Source organism: Akebia trifoliata, chromosome 13 (assembly GCF_017979445.1).
Source record: "Akebia trifoliata isolate Shusen 1 chromosome 13, ASM1797944v1, whole genome shotgun sequence".
Classification (NCBI taxonomy): domain Eukaryota; kingdom Viridiplantae; phylum Streptophyta; class Magnoliopsida; order Ranunculales; family Lardizabalaceae; genus Akebia; species Akebia trifoliata.
The window spans coordinates 1268896-1290008 of NC_141387.1; the positions used below are offsets into that span (position 1 = coordinate 1268896).

Genomic DNA, 21113 nt, shown 5'->3' on the forward strand with positions numbered 1-21113 from the left:
AAGTTGACACATTCCTATAAAATAATTTAACGAGCATCATAGTCAGAAAATTCTCCAATTTTTTTTGTAAAATTTTCTAGACAAGGGACCTGCACATTAACTCGTCAAAGAAACATTTTAAGAATTCATCCTCAATATTTTATTTTCTTCACATTCAAATCTTAAAAACAAGTTAAGGTTTTAAGGGAGGTTTGAAGATGATGGATTTTGGGAAGAAATTTGAAAATCATTATTCATATCATTTTTGTAATTTTTTTATGAAACTTTTCATGAATTTATCTGAATTAAACAAACTGAAACTCCATCAAATATTTGCAGAATTTGAACTTGATTACTGTGAGGATCATGCCCATGAAATAATGTAGAGTCACATTCGAGTGACCTGACGTGAAAGTGTGTAGGAATCCTATCTCAATAAAAGAATCTATGATTCCTACACACTTTCACGTCAGGATATGCGATATGAGGTATAGTCTTAAAGTCACCTCAGCATTATTCAATAATGTGACGTTTTACATAACCAAAACATGTTCAAACTCAACAAATGAAATCCAATATTACAAAAGTCACTCTCAAAAAGTTGAATTTTTTTTTTTTTTTTCTCCCAAAAATTCAATTAGTGGAGACATGGTGTCTTTCCCCACAACCACTCTCTGACTTCTCAGCAAAGATGCCCAGCCGTTCAAGAAATCACCTTTGTTTTCATCATACTCTTAGTGGGCCCAACTGATGATCAGATGTAGAATACAACACAGACAAGTATTAATTCAACTTGTTCTTGTCCATGTTACTTTTGGATTGATGAGTATAGGCTTTTGTTTTAGAGCTTTAGGTGTCAATAGTAGACCTTTAAAGTAAATCTTATCTTTTAAGTTTACTTTTTTTTTTTAAAGAAAAGAAATCATGGCTACCTAATCTTATAAAAGAACCCTAGACAACGGTTTATCAGTTAAAGATTAAGAAATAAAGGTTTTAGTAAAATTCACCAAACTTATATTAAATAACATTTTAATGTTATCTTTCTTATTTTAAATAATTTCTATAACATAGAATACAAATAATCTCCATAATTTTCTCGATTCAATCAATCTGCAACAGTTGAATAATACAAAACCCTAAATTCCATGCAAATGGTAATATTCCCAAGACAGTTGAACTTAGATTCTTATAGTTATAGCTTTGATTCTTGTGGACATAACTGCTTTAGATGTATCTTTCTATTGGGTATTTGCCTACCACATTTTTTTGCCCTAGATTTCATTTAGGGTTTGCTTGTATCTAACATAAGCAGAACTAAATCTTCAAACAAGATCCATCTCTTCCTAGTTTATGTTTATTTTATGTTTGTATCAAACCCACACATTTGATTATTATTGGGATGCCTCAATCTTCGTTAAGATCATGATCAAGCACATTTGATTAGAGAAGTTGAAGTAAATCATGGAGATATTTACGAAAATGTGATCAACTTTTGATGAATTTACGATTCCGGCTCATTGTTCATTTTAACTACCATAACGTGAACGGTCAACAAATTCGGCTGTTTCAAAGTGACTATTTCATAGGTTTAACGTGACAGTTTTGCTTTTAACCTACCAAATTGTCACTTTAAATCTGCGAAATAGTCACTTTAAAACCTCCAAATTCGTTGATCGTTTACTTTTTGATAATTAAAATTAATGATTAGTGAGCCAGAATCGTAAATTCGTCAAAAGTTGATCACGAAATAGTAATTTATCCTAAATCGTGGCTAAGAAAGATTTTACTATGTTAAACTTGAGATGGAAATGGGTTTAATTAAATCATCAAGTAATCTCTCTCTCTCTCTCTCTCTCTCTCTCTCTCTCTCTCACACAAATATTTCTTTACGGGTGGTCAAGAAAGATCATTAAGTTAATCAAAAGAATTTTTAAAAGATAATCTAGAGACTATGTTCTAGTCTAGGTCTCTTCTTAATTCATAATTAAACAAAAATGTTTGATGATGTCTGATAAATCCAGAACCTAACTATGTTTATTATTGCCTGATAAATCCAAAACCTAACCATAGCCATCTTTAAAAAATGGAATAGCTACCGTCCCTTAGAAGTGTTACAAAAGGAAGCATTTAAGAGGTGGTCATTAAGAAATGCATGTGGTAAAGATACCCAAATAGCAACCACAAAAGGTTAGGAATCTATTGCACCAAGACCCAAGTAAGCCAAAATTCAATACACATAGACCCCTTGCCGTTTGATTGTGTCGATACCATCGATCACAACTCGTCCCCCCATCACCACCATCCATTTCTAGGGTGAACTAATTCCTTGATTATTAAGTCAATGATAGATCATTTGATGAGTTAAGATTTTTTATTTTTTAATTTTTTCCTTGTATTCAAGAGTAGGACTAACCAATATTATAATTTTGAAGAAACGTATTGATCAACACGATTGAGAAAAAAATAGCGAAGAAAGTAAAGAACAATTCAAGGGATACCACGATTTACATGATTCGACGACACAATGACTACATCCATGGGTGGATTTGCTATTCACTAAGATAATCAAAGAAGAAACACTCAAGTCTTATACCCAAACTGGAGTCCTAAAACTCTTGTACACCCCTCTTCCCATCTCTCTCCCAACTTAAAAGAAAGAGTAATGAGTTTTTGACCACCCCACATGGCACACTCAAAATACTCTCCTGATGTGGCTTGTGCTGGAATTTTCCATATTTTTTTTCTCAGGATACATGACTGCACATATTTATGGGGATGTACAGATGTGTATCTCGGGGCATAAAATCTACGATTCTAACACATGCCACATCATGAGAGTATATTGAGTATGCCACGCAGGGGAGTCCGATTATCACGACTCTAAAAGAAAATACCCTAATTATATGGGGAAAAAAATCCCAACATGCTATTTATATGTTTAAAAAGGATAAACTATCCTACCTGTTAGATTAAACCTAGTCCTTGGTTAGGATAAATTATCAGATCTTGAAAAGTTTCTTCTATAGTACCTCAATGTGACATGCATGAGCATAAAAGGCATTCAAGAATTCATTTTCTTTTGCTCTTGAATAGCCACCCAAATCAATGTGATGGCCCACAGAATGAATCATCAGGATCGCCATTCACCAGTTGGTTATCTTACTCTTTAGTGGAATATTTTTTTAATTACCTTTGAGACCACAGTAACCCTAATACCCTATTAATATATAATATAAGGGGTGGGGGTGGGGGGGTGTTAAAGATAAAGGAAGAAGAAAATTGTCCGACCTAGTATCACGTGAAATGGCGACTATCACGCGGAGTAGACTAAAACGTGCATAAAGGGGTCATGCAGGAGAAAAAGGAGAACAAATTTCCAGGTCTCTGGAGGAGAAAAATAGAAAAAAAAACACTAATGCTGGAGTGACACAAACAGGGACACAAGGGCGACACAAATGACGTGGGGGTGTGCACATAATCGTAGATGCTTTTTTATTCGTATCTCACTGAAAAGCATCTATGGTTATGTGCGCGCCACCACATCATTGTGTCCCCCTTTGTGTAACTCCAGCACGGCTCTAGAAAAAAAGATAAAAAGATTTTACACTCAGTGATGATTCTTGACCACCAACACTAGTAGTTAAAAGTCATAACTACAAAGGCAACCTTGAATTTTGGGTGGTGGTTACAAAGTATAATCAATCATCATTTGGCTTTTAATTGATGTCCTTAATCTCAATTATCTCTAAAAGTTCTTACCTGCCGACGAATTATACAATTAAAATATTGGGAAAAAAAAAATAATACACTAGTAGTTTGATAATCGTAGTCTTTGGTGACATTTTGATCGTAACTTTTGACCCACGAACACATTTATTCGATTATTATGAGATCATCAACCATATTAAGTGATAATTAATTAAATTAGATGATGGGTTAATATATGACAAAGATGATTGTCTTCTTTTACCTTGCTATTCGATGTGTCATTGTTGGAATTGTCATGGATGATGTTACAGATTGTAGATATTTTATCTTCATTTTTTTTAATTATTATCAGCCGGCCAAGACCCAGCTTTGCCATCCATAATTACAATATTGTTGTAGTTATAATTGTTTGAGATGCTCCTTGTGCTAAGGGTTGGGCATGCTTTTCAAACCAATAAGCCCCACCAAACTAATCTAAAAGCTACAAAAAAAGAATCTATGAGATGATCACAACCATCCAATAGAACATCTACTAGATCACATCAATGATTATCATGTGCATTATACATATTTTATAATAACAAAAAAGTATATATCGTATTGCACAATTTTCCTATGGAATTTATTTATGAACTATTTATATCTCTCTTCATTAGAAAATTTGTTTATGAAAATGGATATCACAATGTGAAAAAAGCCTATATTCGATGGCCCAAGACCATCGAATTTCATAAGATATGATGCCTTGATGAAAGCGTCAAATGCGACAAATTTTCTTTTTCACCAGGCCTAAACAATCAAATTAATGGACTATGGGAGAAATTTGACGGCTCTAAGCAGTCAAATCTGAGGAACATCAAAAATTTTGATTTCTAAAATTCATGGGTCTTGGCCAATCAAATTTTCCAGTTTTCACGTAGTGTTATATGATATACATGGTCGTAAATATTTTGAATTAATTTTCAAAAGTTTTATATCTTTTTTCTTAATTTTACCAAAAAAAATTAGGAAGTAAGAAACCCATTCTCTCTATAAATATATGAGTCTAATATTGAGTCCATCAAATAATTTTGATATTTCTTGTAATCATGCACAAACAAGCTACAGTGATGTAGTAACCATTCAATCACAATGTACAATTTGGAAGCTAAGCTTCTTTACTGTATCGAATAGTTAGAATCGTCCAATTGATCGGGATAATATTTGGTCTTGGTAGTCTGATGGGTTTCTGGGTTTGACACACTTTTATTTACATCAAATACAACATCTTTTCTTGAAAACACATCAAAACAAGCATCTTTGTTGAACATCCCTGTGTTCATATCCACTTGATTAATGGATGAACTCAAAAATAAAGGTAGAAAAGAAATATCACTAAAAATCCAGCTATATAGAATGAGCATCTGTTGGCCCAATTTTTATTTGTTATGTTTTTGGCCTAAATCCGGCAATATCATTAGGCCTCAGTCTGCCAAGTTGAGTAGAGAAGGAAACATGAAAATCAGGCGTTAATTTTGGCCTGCTTTGTCATTCCATGTGAGGTCCATATGTGAATATTTGTGTCTATATGTTAGTCTCCTTTTTCACTTTATTCTAATAATGAGAGAGAGTGTGAACATCTTTTATTTACAAACCAAACCCAAAAAAAAGGAAAAAAAAAAAACTCCTCAGTACTCTCTAGTCTCTATAAATATTCCCGGTCTATTGGTCTCTTCTACACCTAAACCCATCGACCTAACCTTCACCACCAACTCAAAGACTGTTTGTTATGGCTCTCCAAGGAGATAATGTTGTGGTTTCTAAGATGAAGCTTGAGAGGATGCTTAGCATGAAAGGAGGCAAAGGAGAGGCTAGTTATGCAAACAACTCACAAGCTCAGGTTTCTTATTACCTTAAATTCTCTTTATTCCTCTATTAGTGAATAATATTTTTAATTACTAAGTTTATGGGTTTTTAATTTAGACAAAATTGTTACCACCATCACCTTTTCACTAGGAAATATTTCTCGTTGAAGGCAATTTATGAGCCATCCGTAAATACTCACAGAAGAAGAAGAAGAAGACACAAATTAAAAATGATGAAAAAGTGAACTTTAAAGTATTAAAAACTTATGGTTAATTAACAAAGCGAATTGTTACCACTAATGGTATCATTTAATTATGTCTGATCGACCTCTATCATGTTTGTATAATTTGTATTATTTTATTTATTATGTACGGATGCCATATCTTTAAGAATGAGATTACCATAATTATTTCATTATATAATAATGTTATAAGTATTTCAATTTCAATACTCACATCTAATAATACTAATTACTACAAGGACAATTGTCTCTATTACTACTATTATTTCAATAATCAACTTTTATTTTTAAGTAATTAATTTGATATTATATATTAATGTTGTATTGTCTTCTTCGTAGGCTCGACATGCTAAATCCATGCTTCACCTTCTCGAAGCAACACTCGACGAGGTGCAACTTGAGTCCCCGGAGGCTCCGTTCGTGGTAGCAGACTTGGGCTGTTCGTGTGGCGGCAACACCATTTACATCATCGACGTAATCATTAAACATATTATTAAGAGATACGAGGCATTAGGGTACGAACCACCCGAGTTCTCCGCCTTCTTCTCCGACCTCCCTTCAAACGACTTCAACACTCTCTTCCAACTTCTACCTCCTTTGGCCATTAATGGAGGTAGCATGGAAGAGTGCCTTGCCGCTAATGGTCACCGTGCTTACTTTGCTGCTGGAGTTCCAGGATCATTCTATCGCCGACTCTTTCCAGCCCAATCGATCGATGTTTTCCACTCGGCTTTCTCCTTGCATTGGCTCTCTCAGGTTTTAATTTTCTCAAACACATTGGATTTGTTCTTATTAGTAAATATAATATAGTGAAGTATAATAATATAGTTAGACGATCTATGATAATATCATATAGTACATACAAAGCTGGTCATGAATCATGATCACCCACCCTTTACTGGGTTGACCCTTAGATGATCATTCAATCACAGTCCTCTGATCAATCAATGGATCAAAATGGTGACAATTTTTAACCATTAGATCTTTCTTTTTTTTTTGCCTTTTAAAATGGCCAGTTCAAAATGCACTGAAAGTCAGGAACATCAAACTATATAGCTAGGGTTTATCATCATAATAAACTATCGACACTAACATGTGGGATCACATTTGTGTGGGCCCAGGTGCCAGAAAGCGTGACTGATAAGAGATCAACGGCTTATAACAAAGGAAGGGTTTTCATCCACGGTGCAGGAGTGAGCACAACTATGGCCTACAAGAAGCAATTTCAAACAGACTTGGCAGGTTTCCTAAGGTCAAGGTCATGTGAGCTGAAGAAAGGGGGTCTATGTTCCTTGTTTGCTTGGGAAGAACCTCTGTGGACCCCACAGACCAAGGTGGGGCTGGTCTTCTCTTTGGGACCCACTTTCAAGATGCTTGGGACGACCTTGTCCAAGAGGTAATCATGATGATCATGTACGATGCATGATACGCTTTGTTGCTTTCGGTAGTACAAAAGAATACAGACTTTGGAAAAGCCACACCAATTTTTACTTACAACACACCAATCCTTTTGAAATTTATTTACCCATGGATTGGTGTGCTAATGGAAGCTCTCTTGAAAACATTTAATTTGGGTCATAAAACCGGGTCATGATTCGGCCTGGAACCCATGACCCATGAGTTTAAGCTCTACTACATGACATGGTCCACCTAATAATTGGCTTCCATCACTAGAGTTTAATGGGGACAAGGCCCCACCTTGAATTGATGAGTTAGGGTTCTTTGAATGTGGTGGGAGTGTGAAACACTTAATCATTTTCTCCTAAAGGGCTAGAAAACGTTTCTTGAGTTCTGGTAGACAAAATAGACGAAGAGTTATTATTTGTATACTATCTTATCTATCAGATAATGATGTGATGTGAAGACAAAGACCATCCATCATAGATCATGTCACCTCTGATGGAGATTGCATGATTTGCTTCCATGTTTATATTAGCTCATGTAGTACATTATAATTTCTCCCACTAAAAATAATTGGAGTTGCTGGCTCCCTTGACCTTTGACTTTATAAACTATTGAATAATATTAGGGACTAGTGCATGGAGAAAAGCGTGATAGTTTCAACATTCCAGTTTATGCACCAAGCCTACAAGACTTCAAAGAGATAGTCGAAGCCGACGGCTCGTTCGCGATCAATAAGCTCGAGATCTTCAGAGGAGGTAGCCCGCTCATAGTTAATCATCCCGATGATGCAGCCGAGGTGGGTCGAGCTTTATCAAACAGTTGTAGAAGTGTGTGTGGAGTACTAGTGGATGCCCATATTGGTGATCGGCTAAGCGATGAGCTATTCACTCGGCTCGAGCATCGAGCCACTAGCCATGCAAAGGAACTACTAGAACAACTACAGTTCTTTCACATTGTTGCCTCACTTTCTTTTGCATAGAAAAGAAAGAGAAACACACATAAAAGAGAGAAATAGAAAGAAAAATATCTCTCTTTTAACTTTAATGGATTATGAATGAATGTTTTTTTTTTTCTCTCTCTTTTGTATGGTGTGCTTTTACTGACTGTACTTATTTACCTTTATTTATACTTAATGGGATTGTGTCTCCTTGCTTCCTTATCTCCAAACTAGCTAGTAAAAACAAAAAAAAATTAACTCTCTCTCTTTCTCTCCCCTCCATTTTACTTCTATTGTGGAGTGTGACATGTACATGGCATGTGTAACAGTTATTTCAGTTGTAGACTTTATTAGGTCTATTTTTTACTTCTAATCTTATAGAGGGTCACTTAGTTTTGTAAAGGAAGTTTCTTTTTCTTTTTTTTTCCAAATTGGGTGATAATTAACCTTGTTAGTTTTTTGTATTTCTTGAAGAGTGTGATCCTGTACTCCTTGGTGTTGGGTATAACCCAACTGTTATATCCTTTGAGTTGACATGTGGAACACTCTTTCACTATGTAAATTAAAAAATTTGACTGATCAAGGCTCGCTGATTTTAGAAACTAAATTTTAACGGCGTAGGACAGTTGAAATTTTGATGTTCCCCAGATTCAATGGTTTAGAACTGTCGAATTTCTGTCATCCTTAATTTGATGATTTCGGCCCATCAAAAAGAAAGAATTCGACAATGAAAAAGTTTATGTCTTGGTCCGAATTTCATGATATTCGACAGCCTTTGGATGTCGAATATGGGGTTTTTTCATGTTGTGTTTGGGCCATCTGTCCCATGCATAATTGGCCCATTGAAATTAATGAGCCCATGAATTTTTCGGCTAGTCATAGGCTTATGGCTTGAGCATGCCAGGCCCAATTTGAATATCAATTTATTCCCGATCGGGCCCATTTACAGCCCTACCCACTAACCAGTTCATAATGAAAACGTGGTCGAATCCTACGGCTGGAAATCACCAACCAGGTTCAATTTTTCTTGGCAATTTCTTACCAATTGGGTGAATTTTGAGAATAGGGGATGCAAATATTGATCACCTATTACTCGGAAATATGGAGGATTTCTCAAGAAAATTCTTCTCATAAAAATTTAGTTTTCTAGAAAATATTTTTCCATATATGATTGTACATAGGAAAATGTCAAATAAAAAATTGGTTTTTAGTTTTTGAGGATGATGTAAATGCAATTATAACTTTGCAATCCTAACAACAAAATCATTTTTTGAGGCGTTGATTTGGAAAATAGTTTCCTGTCTTGGTAAAAAAAAATTTCTGATGTCTCGAAAAATGATTTTTTCATGAAAATACAAAAAAAAAAAAAACCCTAAAGAATTACAAGAACACCATCTGATTGTGATCAAGTTGTGGTACAATCGATTCTCCCATAATCCAATTTCAGAATCCAATGTTACGTTTGGTCCAAACTATAAAGATGTTTCTCCTATAATCAGAAACAAAAATCAACTATGAAGTAATTGAAATCTGTTACATGCAATTTTTTCCGTAAACAAGATTCTATTTCTAGATTCCAAAATCAGTTTATCGAAACAGTCTAACAAAAGGAGATTCAGATTCTTGAAATCAGTTTTCATTAGGCCTTGCTTCCCTTAAAAAATTAAAACTACTAAAACAAGAATTTGGTAGAAACCAAGCAAAAGCATAACCCTCCACACCCCCAAATCATAGAATTTTCAAACAATCTCCTCTATATATATGTGGAGACCATATTTAGATACATTACAAGAGCCTTAATTTCCCAACCTTATTCACTCTCCAAATTCATCCTCAAATGGATAAAATATAATAATATCAGCCTCATCAGGCATTCTAAAGCTGACCTTCTTCTTGGTCTTCTCTCTATGACTTCTACTTGGTGAAGAAATCATCATCATCTCTTCTTTCTCAACTTCATCAAACTTCAACATCCTCTCCTTAGAAAAACTCTCTCTTGAGTTGAAGGAAAAGAGTGCATTAACTCTAGTACTAATAGGAGGAGGAGTTGATGGGTAAACCCTTGAAGATTGTCTAAAAACATGAAGTTCACCTCCATTGATGGAATCTTGTTTCAATCCTGGAGAAGCTATGAGCTCTTCTAGAGTTAACTTCCCCACCTTTGTAAATTTCTTCTCTTGATAGTGCAATTGTCTCTTCTTTTTCACAACCTTCGAACGACTTGGCTTCGTTAACGAGAAGTCAGGTTGGTCATGTGAAACATCGTTTTTAGGCAATCGCCTAAAACTACATAAGTTCGCTCCCATTAGTTCGCTGTAATGGAATCAAGGAATAGTGGATGAATAACCACGTCGAAAATGATTTGGGTTAGTGGTTTAAACAAGGATTATAAGGAGAGACATGGACGGAGAGACCTAGAGGGTTGATATTCTTGGGGTGAATGAATGGCTTTGTTGTTAACGGTAGTATTAAAATGTTGGTTTTGAATCTGCTTGTTTTATTATCTTTTACATACATGTTTGTCTTGATTTAAGAAAATGACTAAGAATATTCTTTGCAGTGGCGGCCATAAGGATTTCTAATTTATATTTTCCCAGCATGAATAACTTAGAGAACTGCTATAGGCACTCCAACTTTTATTTATTGCACACCAATTAAAATAAAGAAAATTCGTAACAATTGAAGCACTCTTGATTTCTATTTGTTGGCTTTGAAGATTTTATATGAGCCTAATCATAATTTGAAACAACTACTGAAATTGTTTGAAGAGTGTTCTAATGTTTTTTTTATGTTGAGATGATAATTTGAGCCAAACCTTCGTAATGTTTGAATGGTGCGTTTTAATTTTAAATTGAGGTGTGATAAATAACTTATGAAATTGGGGTGTAATAAGTATAAAAAATTGGGGTGCCAATAGCAATTCTCATCATTTAAGGCATTTATGTTTGTGGATAACCTCTTGTAGGGAAAATCAATTTCCAGTGATGATATTTCTCAGAAAATGGATTTCCCAAGAAAATGTTTTTGGTGTTTGATTGCACCTAAAAAGATGTTAAACAAAAAAGAGTAGGTTTTTAGTTGTGGACTTTTAGATAAATAACATTTTTAATTCTACATATAAGACATGATATTTGGATTATTTCACCTCCTATTAAGATTTTGACAAAATTGACGACAAAGCCAAAGATGTTCCTTGGTTTCTCACTAATTTTTCACTTAGAAGTGTCTCGCTAGGTTACAAGAAGATTCGGGCGAGACAAGACAAAACCATCACCGAGGAATTTGTGTCGTCAACTCTTATGTCACCAAATTATAGTTGGTGTTGTCTGGTACTCTTATGTCACTAAAATTTTGGTATCAGACTTTGATGATTGTGATGATGTTGACAGTAAACATGGTTCTAATGGAGAGTTACTATTGCCACACCAACTTTTACTAACACGTCACCAACTGTGTCTTGGGTGATTTACAGAGGAATTGATGTGGCATCAGTAAAAGTTGGTGTGACAATAGCAGCTTTCTTTCAATGTGAGAGGCAGAAGAACCAATGCCAAGAAATAAATATTACCAGTCTTTCAAAACTATTTTCGAATTCCTACAAACCACCTAGAGCGTAAGCAGTGAGAGTCCGTAGGTTGTGTGTTCAATACCCAATATCAGCAATATTTCCTCAGGACCACCTGCAAGGAAGCTCCCTCGCTTACCTGGTGCGTGTGATGTGCGAGCGTTGCATGTGCCTGGGAGGGACCCATATGCCTTGGCTCCAGCCCTAGCACATCTGGTCCCCTAGTGGGGCGTAATTCCGTACACCCATTATTAAAAAAAAAAACCTAGAGCGGTAATTCATAAGGTTTGAGAACAAACAAATTTTAGTGGTTCATCAAAAATCTCAAAAGACACCAATCCATTTTAGTGTGCGTAGTATGTCAAGGACTCAGAGATCTTAAGATGAAAAACATCGTAAATATCTAAGAAATGATGAGCGCTTGGCGGAAATCATTAGAAGGATAAACTGCTGTTGAGTATGAAGGAGGTGGTGTTGGTTTGTTTGTCGTAGATTGGGTGTTGCCCTTATCACAGATAATGATGTAATCTGATTAGATCACCAAGATTCAAGAATATCTAATAATGTAAGTTGAATTCTGTTTGGAAGAACAAGTGCATTATAGATTTGATCCAACTAAAGAGTGACAAACCTTATGAACACAAAAAAGCTTTCAAATGCCAGGTTAACTAACAGATCACCAATCTCTAATTACGCCTCACTATTTAAAGATACACACCCGGACTAACACGATAACTAGACTACGTAATAACAGCTAATTAGCTACCAATAACTCTCCTTCGGTTCCTATCATGGTGTAGATGGAATTGGTTCAGTACCTGAAACACATGAGGCTGCATCCTCTTTTGATATGGCCACATAATTCACGGGTGCTACTGGTCGAGTATTGTCCCTCCTTCCTTCTTTAGTAGTGGATCTGACACCATTGGTGCCACTTTGATGAGTGTTGAGAGATAACCGTCGACTAGGAGCACCATTTGTTCCACCTCCACCACTGAGGCGTGGGCCCACCTTCTTTGGACCAAGCGGTCTGATTGGACTTGGCCTTGAACCGAACAAGGATTCTTGTTCAGTTGTTAGTTGTTCATGGAACCTTTTCTGATCCTGTACATGATACACCATTTATCACTTATGTTCAAAACGAAAAAAATCTCTACTACTGAAAGAGAGTACTGATGATGTCCATATACTACTAACCCTCATTCTTCGCTTCTCTTCTTCTCTGTCATGTCTTAGCATGGCATATTCATCTAACATGGCAAGGAGAGGTACACCATCGTACACAAATTGCATTCCGCGATCCTCCTCCCATGCCCGAGTCTTGGACACCAAGGTGTCAACAAGAGCTGCATACACAATAAAATCAGTTACTGACAATGGGGAAATTTCTGGCCCAAACACACGCACACGAACATCCCACTAAGAAGATTTTCATACAAAATAAAATCAAATGGATTGACCTATCCTAGCCATGTTATAAAACTGTTTTTGATATAGGGGCTACTACATTTTCAGAAAGAGTTGTGATATTCTGACGCCCCCCTCTGACATATGCCCCCATCACAGATCAGTAGATTATTTTCCTCTGGATACACAAGAAAAAGATTTATGGTTATGCGTATGATGGGGGCGTCAGAAAATCATTATTCTTTCACAAATGAGTTCATTTCAGACTTAACTTTCTTGGTCTACTAACCTGTTTTCCTAGCAAAACAATAATAAAAAAACTATTGGATGCAGAACTTGAGAACAACTGAAAGAAAAGAAAATGATACTTATTCCATTTCTGAAATTATTTGAAGATACAATTATTTGCAAAACCCATTTGTGATTGTTGTGGTGAAAACCAACAATAATTACATTTAAATTGTATGCACTAGCTCTAACATTACCTGGAATTTTGTTCACCAGAATGCGAGCTTTCTCTGCACGTTTGAGATTTATGTGCGCGCCTCTGCTGGAGTTATATCTGTTCTCATCCTGTTTTAGCAAGGCCCACATCAGTCATGAAAAGCTAATTCAAATTTCTCAATGGTGAGAGGATGAGAGGAATGCATGCATTGAAGAATAGATCTGAAATCTTCTTGTCTGCTTTGCAATTTGATTCACATTTTCTTATAGACGGATTTCTCTGCTGAACTAGTAAGGAAAAGGAATTCATGTTTTTTGTCAAAGTGATCAAACATGCAACACTGAGCTACGTGTCCAAAACCTAGCTGTGCAGTACAAGAGAGGGATATCTAGGGATCGGGATCCACCATTTGAGACCCACTGAGAATAAATCCAGGTCAGATAAACATGCCACCAGATCCATATTTCTTCCATTTGGAACAACTAGAGAGAAAATTTGGTAGAGGTCCAAAAGGAAAATCTATAGATCGGATGGTTATGATCATCAAATCAGGCTGATTGTTGGTCCGAGAGATTTCTTAGATGAGACCCATCAAATCCTATTACCAACCTATCTGGCGTCGACTGCATAAGCAAAAAGAGATCACCGAGTAAAGATCGATAACAAATCACAGAAAAAGATTACATATTAGCTGCTATAGCTAATAGGCTGAGTTACTCACAAAAGCTATACATGTCAAACCAACTAAGATTACTTAAGAGAGAATCTGAATGACCCAAAAGCATACGCTGTAGGACGTCCACAAGGATTCCTCAATTAATTTTTCTACGTTATAGTTTATCAGATTTATTCCATAATCACCATTCAAGCATAAAAGATTATGGAGTATCAAAAAAAGAGAATAAATACCAGATTGTAGTCTTCTAGCCAACTCTCTTCTTCACAAGTTGACATCCATTTTTCAACCTTGTCCAATATATCTTTTCTGCTGAGTGCCTCTTCTTTTGCATGCTCTATCTGATTGTCCATGTCAGCTAATAACTCAGAAGGTTCAACATTCCCAGAATCAATCAGAGCCATTATTTTTTCTCGAGCGGCCTCTGGATCTATTTCTATGTGAACGCGAGTATATATGTCTTCAAGCTCAGTTTGTTTCTTAAAAGCAATTTCCTTCATTCGACTGGCTTTTAGCTGATCAAGCCTTTCAACTTCCACCTCCGCCTTCACAGAAAGAACACAAAAAATGAGGGTACAACTAAAGTAATTGGTGTGTAGATACGTCCACTAGTAGACTTCGCTAACCTGCTCAATCAGATCAAGGGCAAGGGCTCCAGGGATAGTGACCTCCTCCACTGAGGCCGAGATGTTACAGGTAACATGGTCAAACAAACTGCGTTCCTCCATGGGGGTATCCATAAGGTTCCACAGGTCAGTTAGTTGTGCCGCTAGCTCTTGAAGCTGAAAACATGTCGATTAGCATAATTATTTCTTATTGCATTAATTAGACAATTCAAATGTATTTTCATCTGAAAATGCAAAACATATAGAGGTGATTTGACAAAGAGTATCAATGATTTTCTATGATACATGTAGGAAATCCAAGAATTATTGTGATATTGTCCCTTGCATTAAAAAAATTGCTCAAGGAGACATCTCCCCTCATAAATATATGGAAAACTGAATTCTCACATGGTTTGTTTGTACTTGGGAACCACATCAAGATGAGTGAGCTGATTTTGGATGAGAATGACCTCTCCACCATGGAGATTCATCCTCACAAAAAATCAGTGCATTCTGAAACTCCTTGTCTTATGAAAAGGAATGACAAGAATCATTGTAACTCAATGCCTTAAAAGGAAATGCACGACGATAAAATACCAATTCCTATGTATACGCAAGTTTTTGTATACAAATACATATATAGCTAGTTTATTTGTTAGGGTGTTCTTCTATTAGTGGAGCTCAATGGAGATCACGTGGAACAATCAAACCATACACTAAATTGCTCATCCATTTTGAAAAATTAAGAACATGTTTCAATATGAAAAAGAAGCTTCTCCCTCACCATATTTGGGATAATACTTTGAAGATGATTGTGATTTATTTTATTTTATTTTTTGGTTGAATAGTATGGTGATGGGGATATTTGTGTCTGTGTAGACACACACACATACACAACAGAATATATAATAGGATAAAAGATACACTGCAGTACAAAAAATACCATATTGAAGCCATGCATATAAAATATCATAACAACTATAACGTGAATATGTTAAAAGTTACACCTATGAGTATTGACTTGTTATTAGTAAGGCAATTTACTCATATAAAAATAAATAAATAAATAGTAAGTCAATTTACCAACATTTGAAGAAAAACTCCCATGTCATCAGACCATATAAAGTGGATGGTAGGATAAAAGAAAACATTTAAGTATCTATTTTTTCTTGTGAGTAATGATTTATATATGTTATATAGTTCTAAATTAAAAATTCATCTCAGTAAAATTTAGATATTTATACTTTGATCAAATGCCATTTTTCTATGATTACAAGGTCCTAAAACATATACGTAAAGATTTAGGTTACAAAGTTGTGAAGCAAAGTGTGAAAAGATTGCTGAGGAATTTTCACGGATTTAAGAGCCTAGACCTAGATACAAAATACAAGATAATTACCTTTCTCAGCCTCTGCTTCTTATCTTCTTTTAGTGCTAATACAGTCTTAGCCAGCTTTGATAGAGTGTCATTGCTAATGCTCTTAGATTGCATACCAATAGAGTCATTTAAGCTTGGGTGAACTTCAGTAATTGTAGTAAAGAAATCCATCCCCAATACAGCACAAAGATCATGCACAGTGCTTACAAAGTCAAGGATCTTATGCAATCTGTCACTCTGCCAAAATGAAAAGTCATTGGGATCATCAATAACAGAACAAATAGAAACTACTAAATAATTTGAGAAACATTTTCCTTAGCAAGATGTTAAGCCTTACTAAGGGTCATTTTGCTCAACTGAATCACCACATTGGCAATCCAACACCACAGCCCTCTAGATTACATGGAAAAACTCAGATCCAAAAAAAAATAAAAGATCAATTTTTTTGGGGGGCTTCATCCAAGGTTTTGAAAATGGACGGCCGCCGAACTTCCATGCGACTCCTAAATTTTAAATTAAAATTCAACAGTGAATTTTTTTTTTTTTTTTTTTTGAAGTTCATAGAATTTTGTCCTCTACAACCCTGAAGAATCGGATCATGTTTTCAGATGCCACAAGGTGAGCCCAAGGACCCTTAGTAAGGGTGAAATCTTTACCAACTTAGTAAGGATAGTCAGACTCAAATAATTTCAATCTGATTGATCATGGATTGGTAAAGAAAAGAGAAAACCACCTTTTCTTTTTGAAGTTCTTGTAGTTGAGAATGAAATTCATCCAACTTCTTCAGCGATAAGTCAGCCTCATCAACAGTAAGTGTCCCTTCCTGTTCACTAAATTTCAAGTTCCCAGCAATTTCTCCACGTATCTTTTGGATCTGTGATTGTACATCAGTAAACTCCTTAATTCTCTCTTCTTTCTGCTTCCATAGCTGTTCCAGTACTGGTGCTATTGCTGCAAGTTGTTCCTTGATCGTCCCTGTCGACTTGTCCGGCTGTAAAACAACAAAAAACAAAATAACATTGCAACTTTTTATTATGAGAGTATGACCCATAAAAGGGTTAAACAGTGTAATTGTTTACTTACTACAACAAAAGATTTCTCTCCAAGAGCTATGACAAGACTAGACAGTTCAGATTTAGCATCAGCCAAGGCCTGGAGAAGGTGTGCCCTTGACTTCGCAGCCTGGTCGACTTTTCTCTTGTAAACATCCAAGCACTCCTGCTCTAACTGAAGCAGCATTTTGTCCCGTTCCTCATCAGTCTCGCCAACCTCATCCCATATTTTCTGAATAAAAAGCCAGAAATTATATTCGGTCTATCCTTTATTTTATAAAAAATCAATACATACTGTAAAATAACAAAATGACAATGTGAGATATAAAGGCCTATTTACCTGTAATTGCAGCAGTAAAGACCCACAAGTGGATTCTCCAAGAAGTGGATTTTGAACATCCGTGACAGCCATTAGAACTTCTTGCAAATTACAAATCAGCTGCATTATATGAGAGTCAGAACATTTGCTGAAATAGTAGAAAAGAGAGAAAGCTACGGCCTAAGTGGCAGGTCTAAATATATAGACTGAAAGTAGGACTTGACGAGACAAGTGGAACACACATGCCTATCCTCATATTGTTCAATAGATTTTTTTTATTTTTTATTTTTTAAAACTCATTCAGTTAAGAAGATCAAGAACAAATAAGACCCAGAAAAGGAAACATGGACTGGCATGATTCAGGGGATCTATAATATTAAGCAAATCTTCTACAGTATCTAACTCTGAAGCTTTTTTTTTTTTTTAACATGAAATCCCATATAAGGGCCACAATGCATAGTCAACAAATTCTCCACTTATTGAAAAAGTCATGATTAAATCGTTACTGTTTCCTTCACCGATTTAATAACTGTTACAATAAATCATGTCTTTGTAAAACTTCGGGATTAAATCACAAACTTCTTGATTAAATCAAATTAAAACGAAATATGAAATTGAAGCACTAATAAGAGAAGATGGCCTTGATGATGATGATGGTGACCATTTTATAGCTGCAGCATTAGATAATGAGGATGCAAATGAGGATGACATTGAATATTTTTATATTTTGAATAATATAAATCTTGAATGTGTTGTGGATGTATGGATGATATTTATATGGGGGTTTGGTAATTTATAATTGTGGTTTCATATGAGATTTGGTGATATAATCTGAGAACACCCCTGAAGCTTCTTTTTTTTATTTTAAACACCAAATCCTATATAGGCCAATATCAATTATCAAGTCAAAATATCACCAATGCTTACAGCATAACAGCTGACCTTTCAGAAAATCCATCTAAGTTAAATTATAGAAATCAAACTCACCAGCAAACAATAGAAAAGAAAATTAAAAATGGCCAATTTTTCACTAAAATAAAAGTGAAACTCAACAGTCTAACAAACACAAAAGAAACTTATCATCAACGTTCTGTGCCAGTTTCGATTGTCATTTTTGGGCTGAAGAAGCTTCAAAACATCTTTCTTTGGCATGACATGGAGACCTAAATAGGCCCTAAATCTTCAAATTAAACACCTTTAGACACCAAATTGAGCTTTCAACTCAAGATCTCACAAATCAGAAGTAATAACAAAGAGAATAACACATCTAGAAACAACATTGCACGATTGTAAGCTCCTGAGCTCTATAATTCTTACTTCATTTGAACCAGAACAACTCAACCCACCAAAATCTTAAACTAATCAAAAGCATCTGTATAGTTAAAACTCAAAAGAAAGTAACTAGAACAAAATCGAATACTCAGAAACAGATAACAACTTCATTTCTTTTAATTACAACAAGTTCACGACACAGTCAACCAGTAAAACCCTCCAAATCCAACATTCGTCGAATTACTACTAATCAAACCAAAACAAACTCACATTCAACCTCAAAACCTAAGATCTCCATCTCTCTCGAAACAAAATCACTCCAATTCCGTGAAAAAACAGTATTTAACAAGAGATCACGAGAGTACTAACTGTACCACCTCTTGCATCCACAGATTTCAAATAAAACAAGTTCAAAGATCGGACTTCTAACAATGGAGACTTACCTAGATCGTTTTTTCGAACTAAGTTTGAGAGATTCTGGTTCTGGATCTGAGTGGTTTCGTCTTGAGTGTTTATGTCGACTGTTGAGAGAGATGGTCGAAGCGCTTCTTCTTGTCGGACAAAGGACAGAGAAAAGCTAATGTAACGCAGTGGGACCCTTTAAATACCGAATTATTTCTTGAGAATCCTGATTTCTCGAGCCTCCGAATTTTTTGACCGGAAATTACGACAAAATCACGATTGGACACTTGAAATTACCATTTTTAGCACTTTAGGATGAATCTTCGCTACAACACCTATGTTAAGTCTTTGTGTATATATGTAGGATCCACCACTTGATGATGCTTTCCAAGAGATTTATGATGATTGTTGATCATATAGACAATTAATTGAGTTGATTTTCGTATGAGAGAAGTCTCGGTCCAATTGGAGGTGATCAAGTTAGTAAATCCATTGTGGCGATTTTTATTTTTTTCTTTTACAACGAGGGCGTCCAAACCCGTAGGCCCAATTAGCAAGGGCAAGGTAATTAACCCTTTAAAATATCATATCTCATCTAAATCCCTCGGTACATGCAATATACCCCACAAATCAAATATATCAAGTAAGTCGGGATAAATCTTTACGGGTAGTCAACACGGGAACTTGATCTCAATATCTTTTTCCTTTTTGGAGGGAGGTCTTGACCACTACACACCTAAATCTCGTTAGTTTTATAGTGATATTTTCTTATAATATTATGTAACACTTTTTTTTACGATCGAGGTAGCTCAATGTTGTAGGATTCATGATCTAACAAGACTTGGAAAAAAAAATACAAATGATTTGATTAAAGACTTTGAAAATGAATGACCACTGAACTCTCCAAAATTTAATAAAAGTGATTTTATTGTCTTAGTGTGACAATCTCTCGATTGTGAAAGTATGTTATAAAGTGCTAGAAGAAAATATCTTACAGATAACCTACTTTCTAGCAAGTCATCCAAATGTAGGGATTTATCTCGACTTATTAGGCATGTGTAATTTGTGAGATATTACATGTACCCATAGGATTTGGGCCGGATAAGTAGTGCTCTAAGAGGTTAGTTGCCTCAACCACGCTAGTAGAGCCTATGAGTTCAAATACCCAACAAAAAAATAATAAAAAAACCTCTAATTCAACATTGCATATCGAAATCTTTTCTATCACACTCTTATATGATGTAGTCAAGCATTGACTCAATTTTTCAACTAGGGATCTTGCACGATTTTAACAAGAATGGCTAATGAATAATGTTGAAGTGACTTCAAGATTGTACCTCGCATCGCACATCTTGACGTGAACGTGTATAGGAATCACATCAAGATGTGCGATGTGAGGTACATTCTTGAAGTCATTTCAGCACGACTCATGGCTACTAAGAAACACAAATGCTGGGGTGACATTGGATTTATTCGAGGAAACAGTTCACCTTCGTGTAAAAAATGTAAAAATCACAATAAATCCAATATCACCCAATAAGGAATGGGTCCCTCAAATTTTGCCCATTCACACACGGCGAGTGGAGACTGGGGGGGAGCTTGGTAATTTGGTAATTTGGTGGAAAAGGAAGGCACATTACGTGGATTACATAAAGGTTGTTAGAAGGACATTATGGTTTGGGTTGTAGCCAGGCAAAATGTGATGGAGGTGATGCTCACCACTCGAATGCGTCTCTGTCCCATGCAACCCAAAAGGAATCCATGTGAAAATCTAATTTAATAGCTGTAAGGGTAAAAGGCCTGAGAATGAGAGTGCGTGGGGTCTTCCAACTATAAACCAATTATATTTCTTCACATTTCTCTTGGTGCAATCAAACA

The 21113-nt window shown here is 35.5% G+C and overlaps 2 protein-coding genes across 2 annotated transcripts; one reads left to right on the forward strand and one right to left on the reverse strand.

Moving 5' to 3' along the window:
• Positions 1–5364: 5364 nt before the first annotated feature.
• Positions 5365–8248, forward strand: LOC147387159 (indole-3-acetate O-methyltransferase 1-like). Its single transcript, XM_086421901.1, is given in 5 exon segments — positions 5365–5566; positions 6113–6529; positions 6895–7054; positions 7057–7169; positions 7803–8248. Coding segments are annotated over 5 exon segments (1155 nt in total). The 5' UTR covers positions 5365–5455; the 3' UTR covers positions 8157–8248.
• Positions 8249–12225: 3977 nt separating this feature from the next.
• LOC147387160 (65-kDa microtubule-associated protein 1-like) lies at positions 12226–19432 on the reverse strand. The gene is made up of 10 exons (XM_086421168.1): positions 19277–19432; positions 17583–17681; positions 17274–17474; positions 16924–17181; positions 16212–16427; positions 14834–14989; positions 14441–14752; positions 13572–13659; positions 12877–13025; positions 12226–12783 (listed from the first exon to the last, which is right to left on the reverse strand). Exons 2-10 carry the CDS (start codon positions 17652–17654, stop codon positions 12469–12471), a joined length of 1767 nt encoding a protein of 588 aa, XP_086277294.1. The 5' UTR covers positions 17655–17681; positions 19277–19432; the 3' UTR covers positions 12226–12468.
• Positions 19433–21113: the final 1681 nt, after the last annotated feature.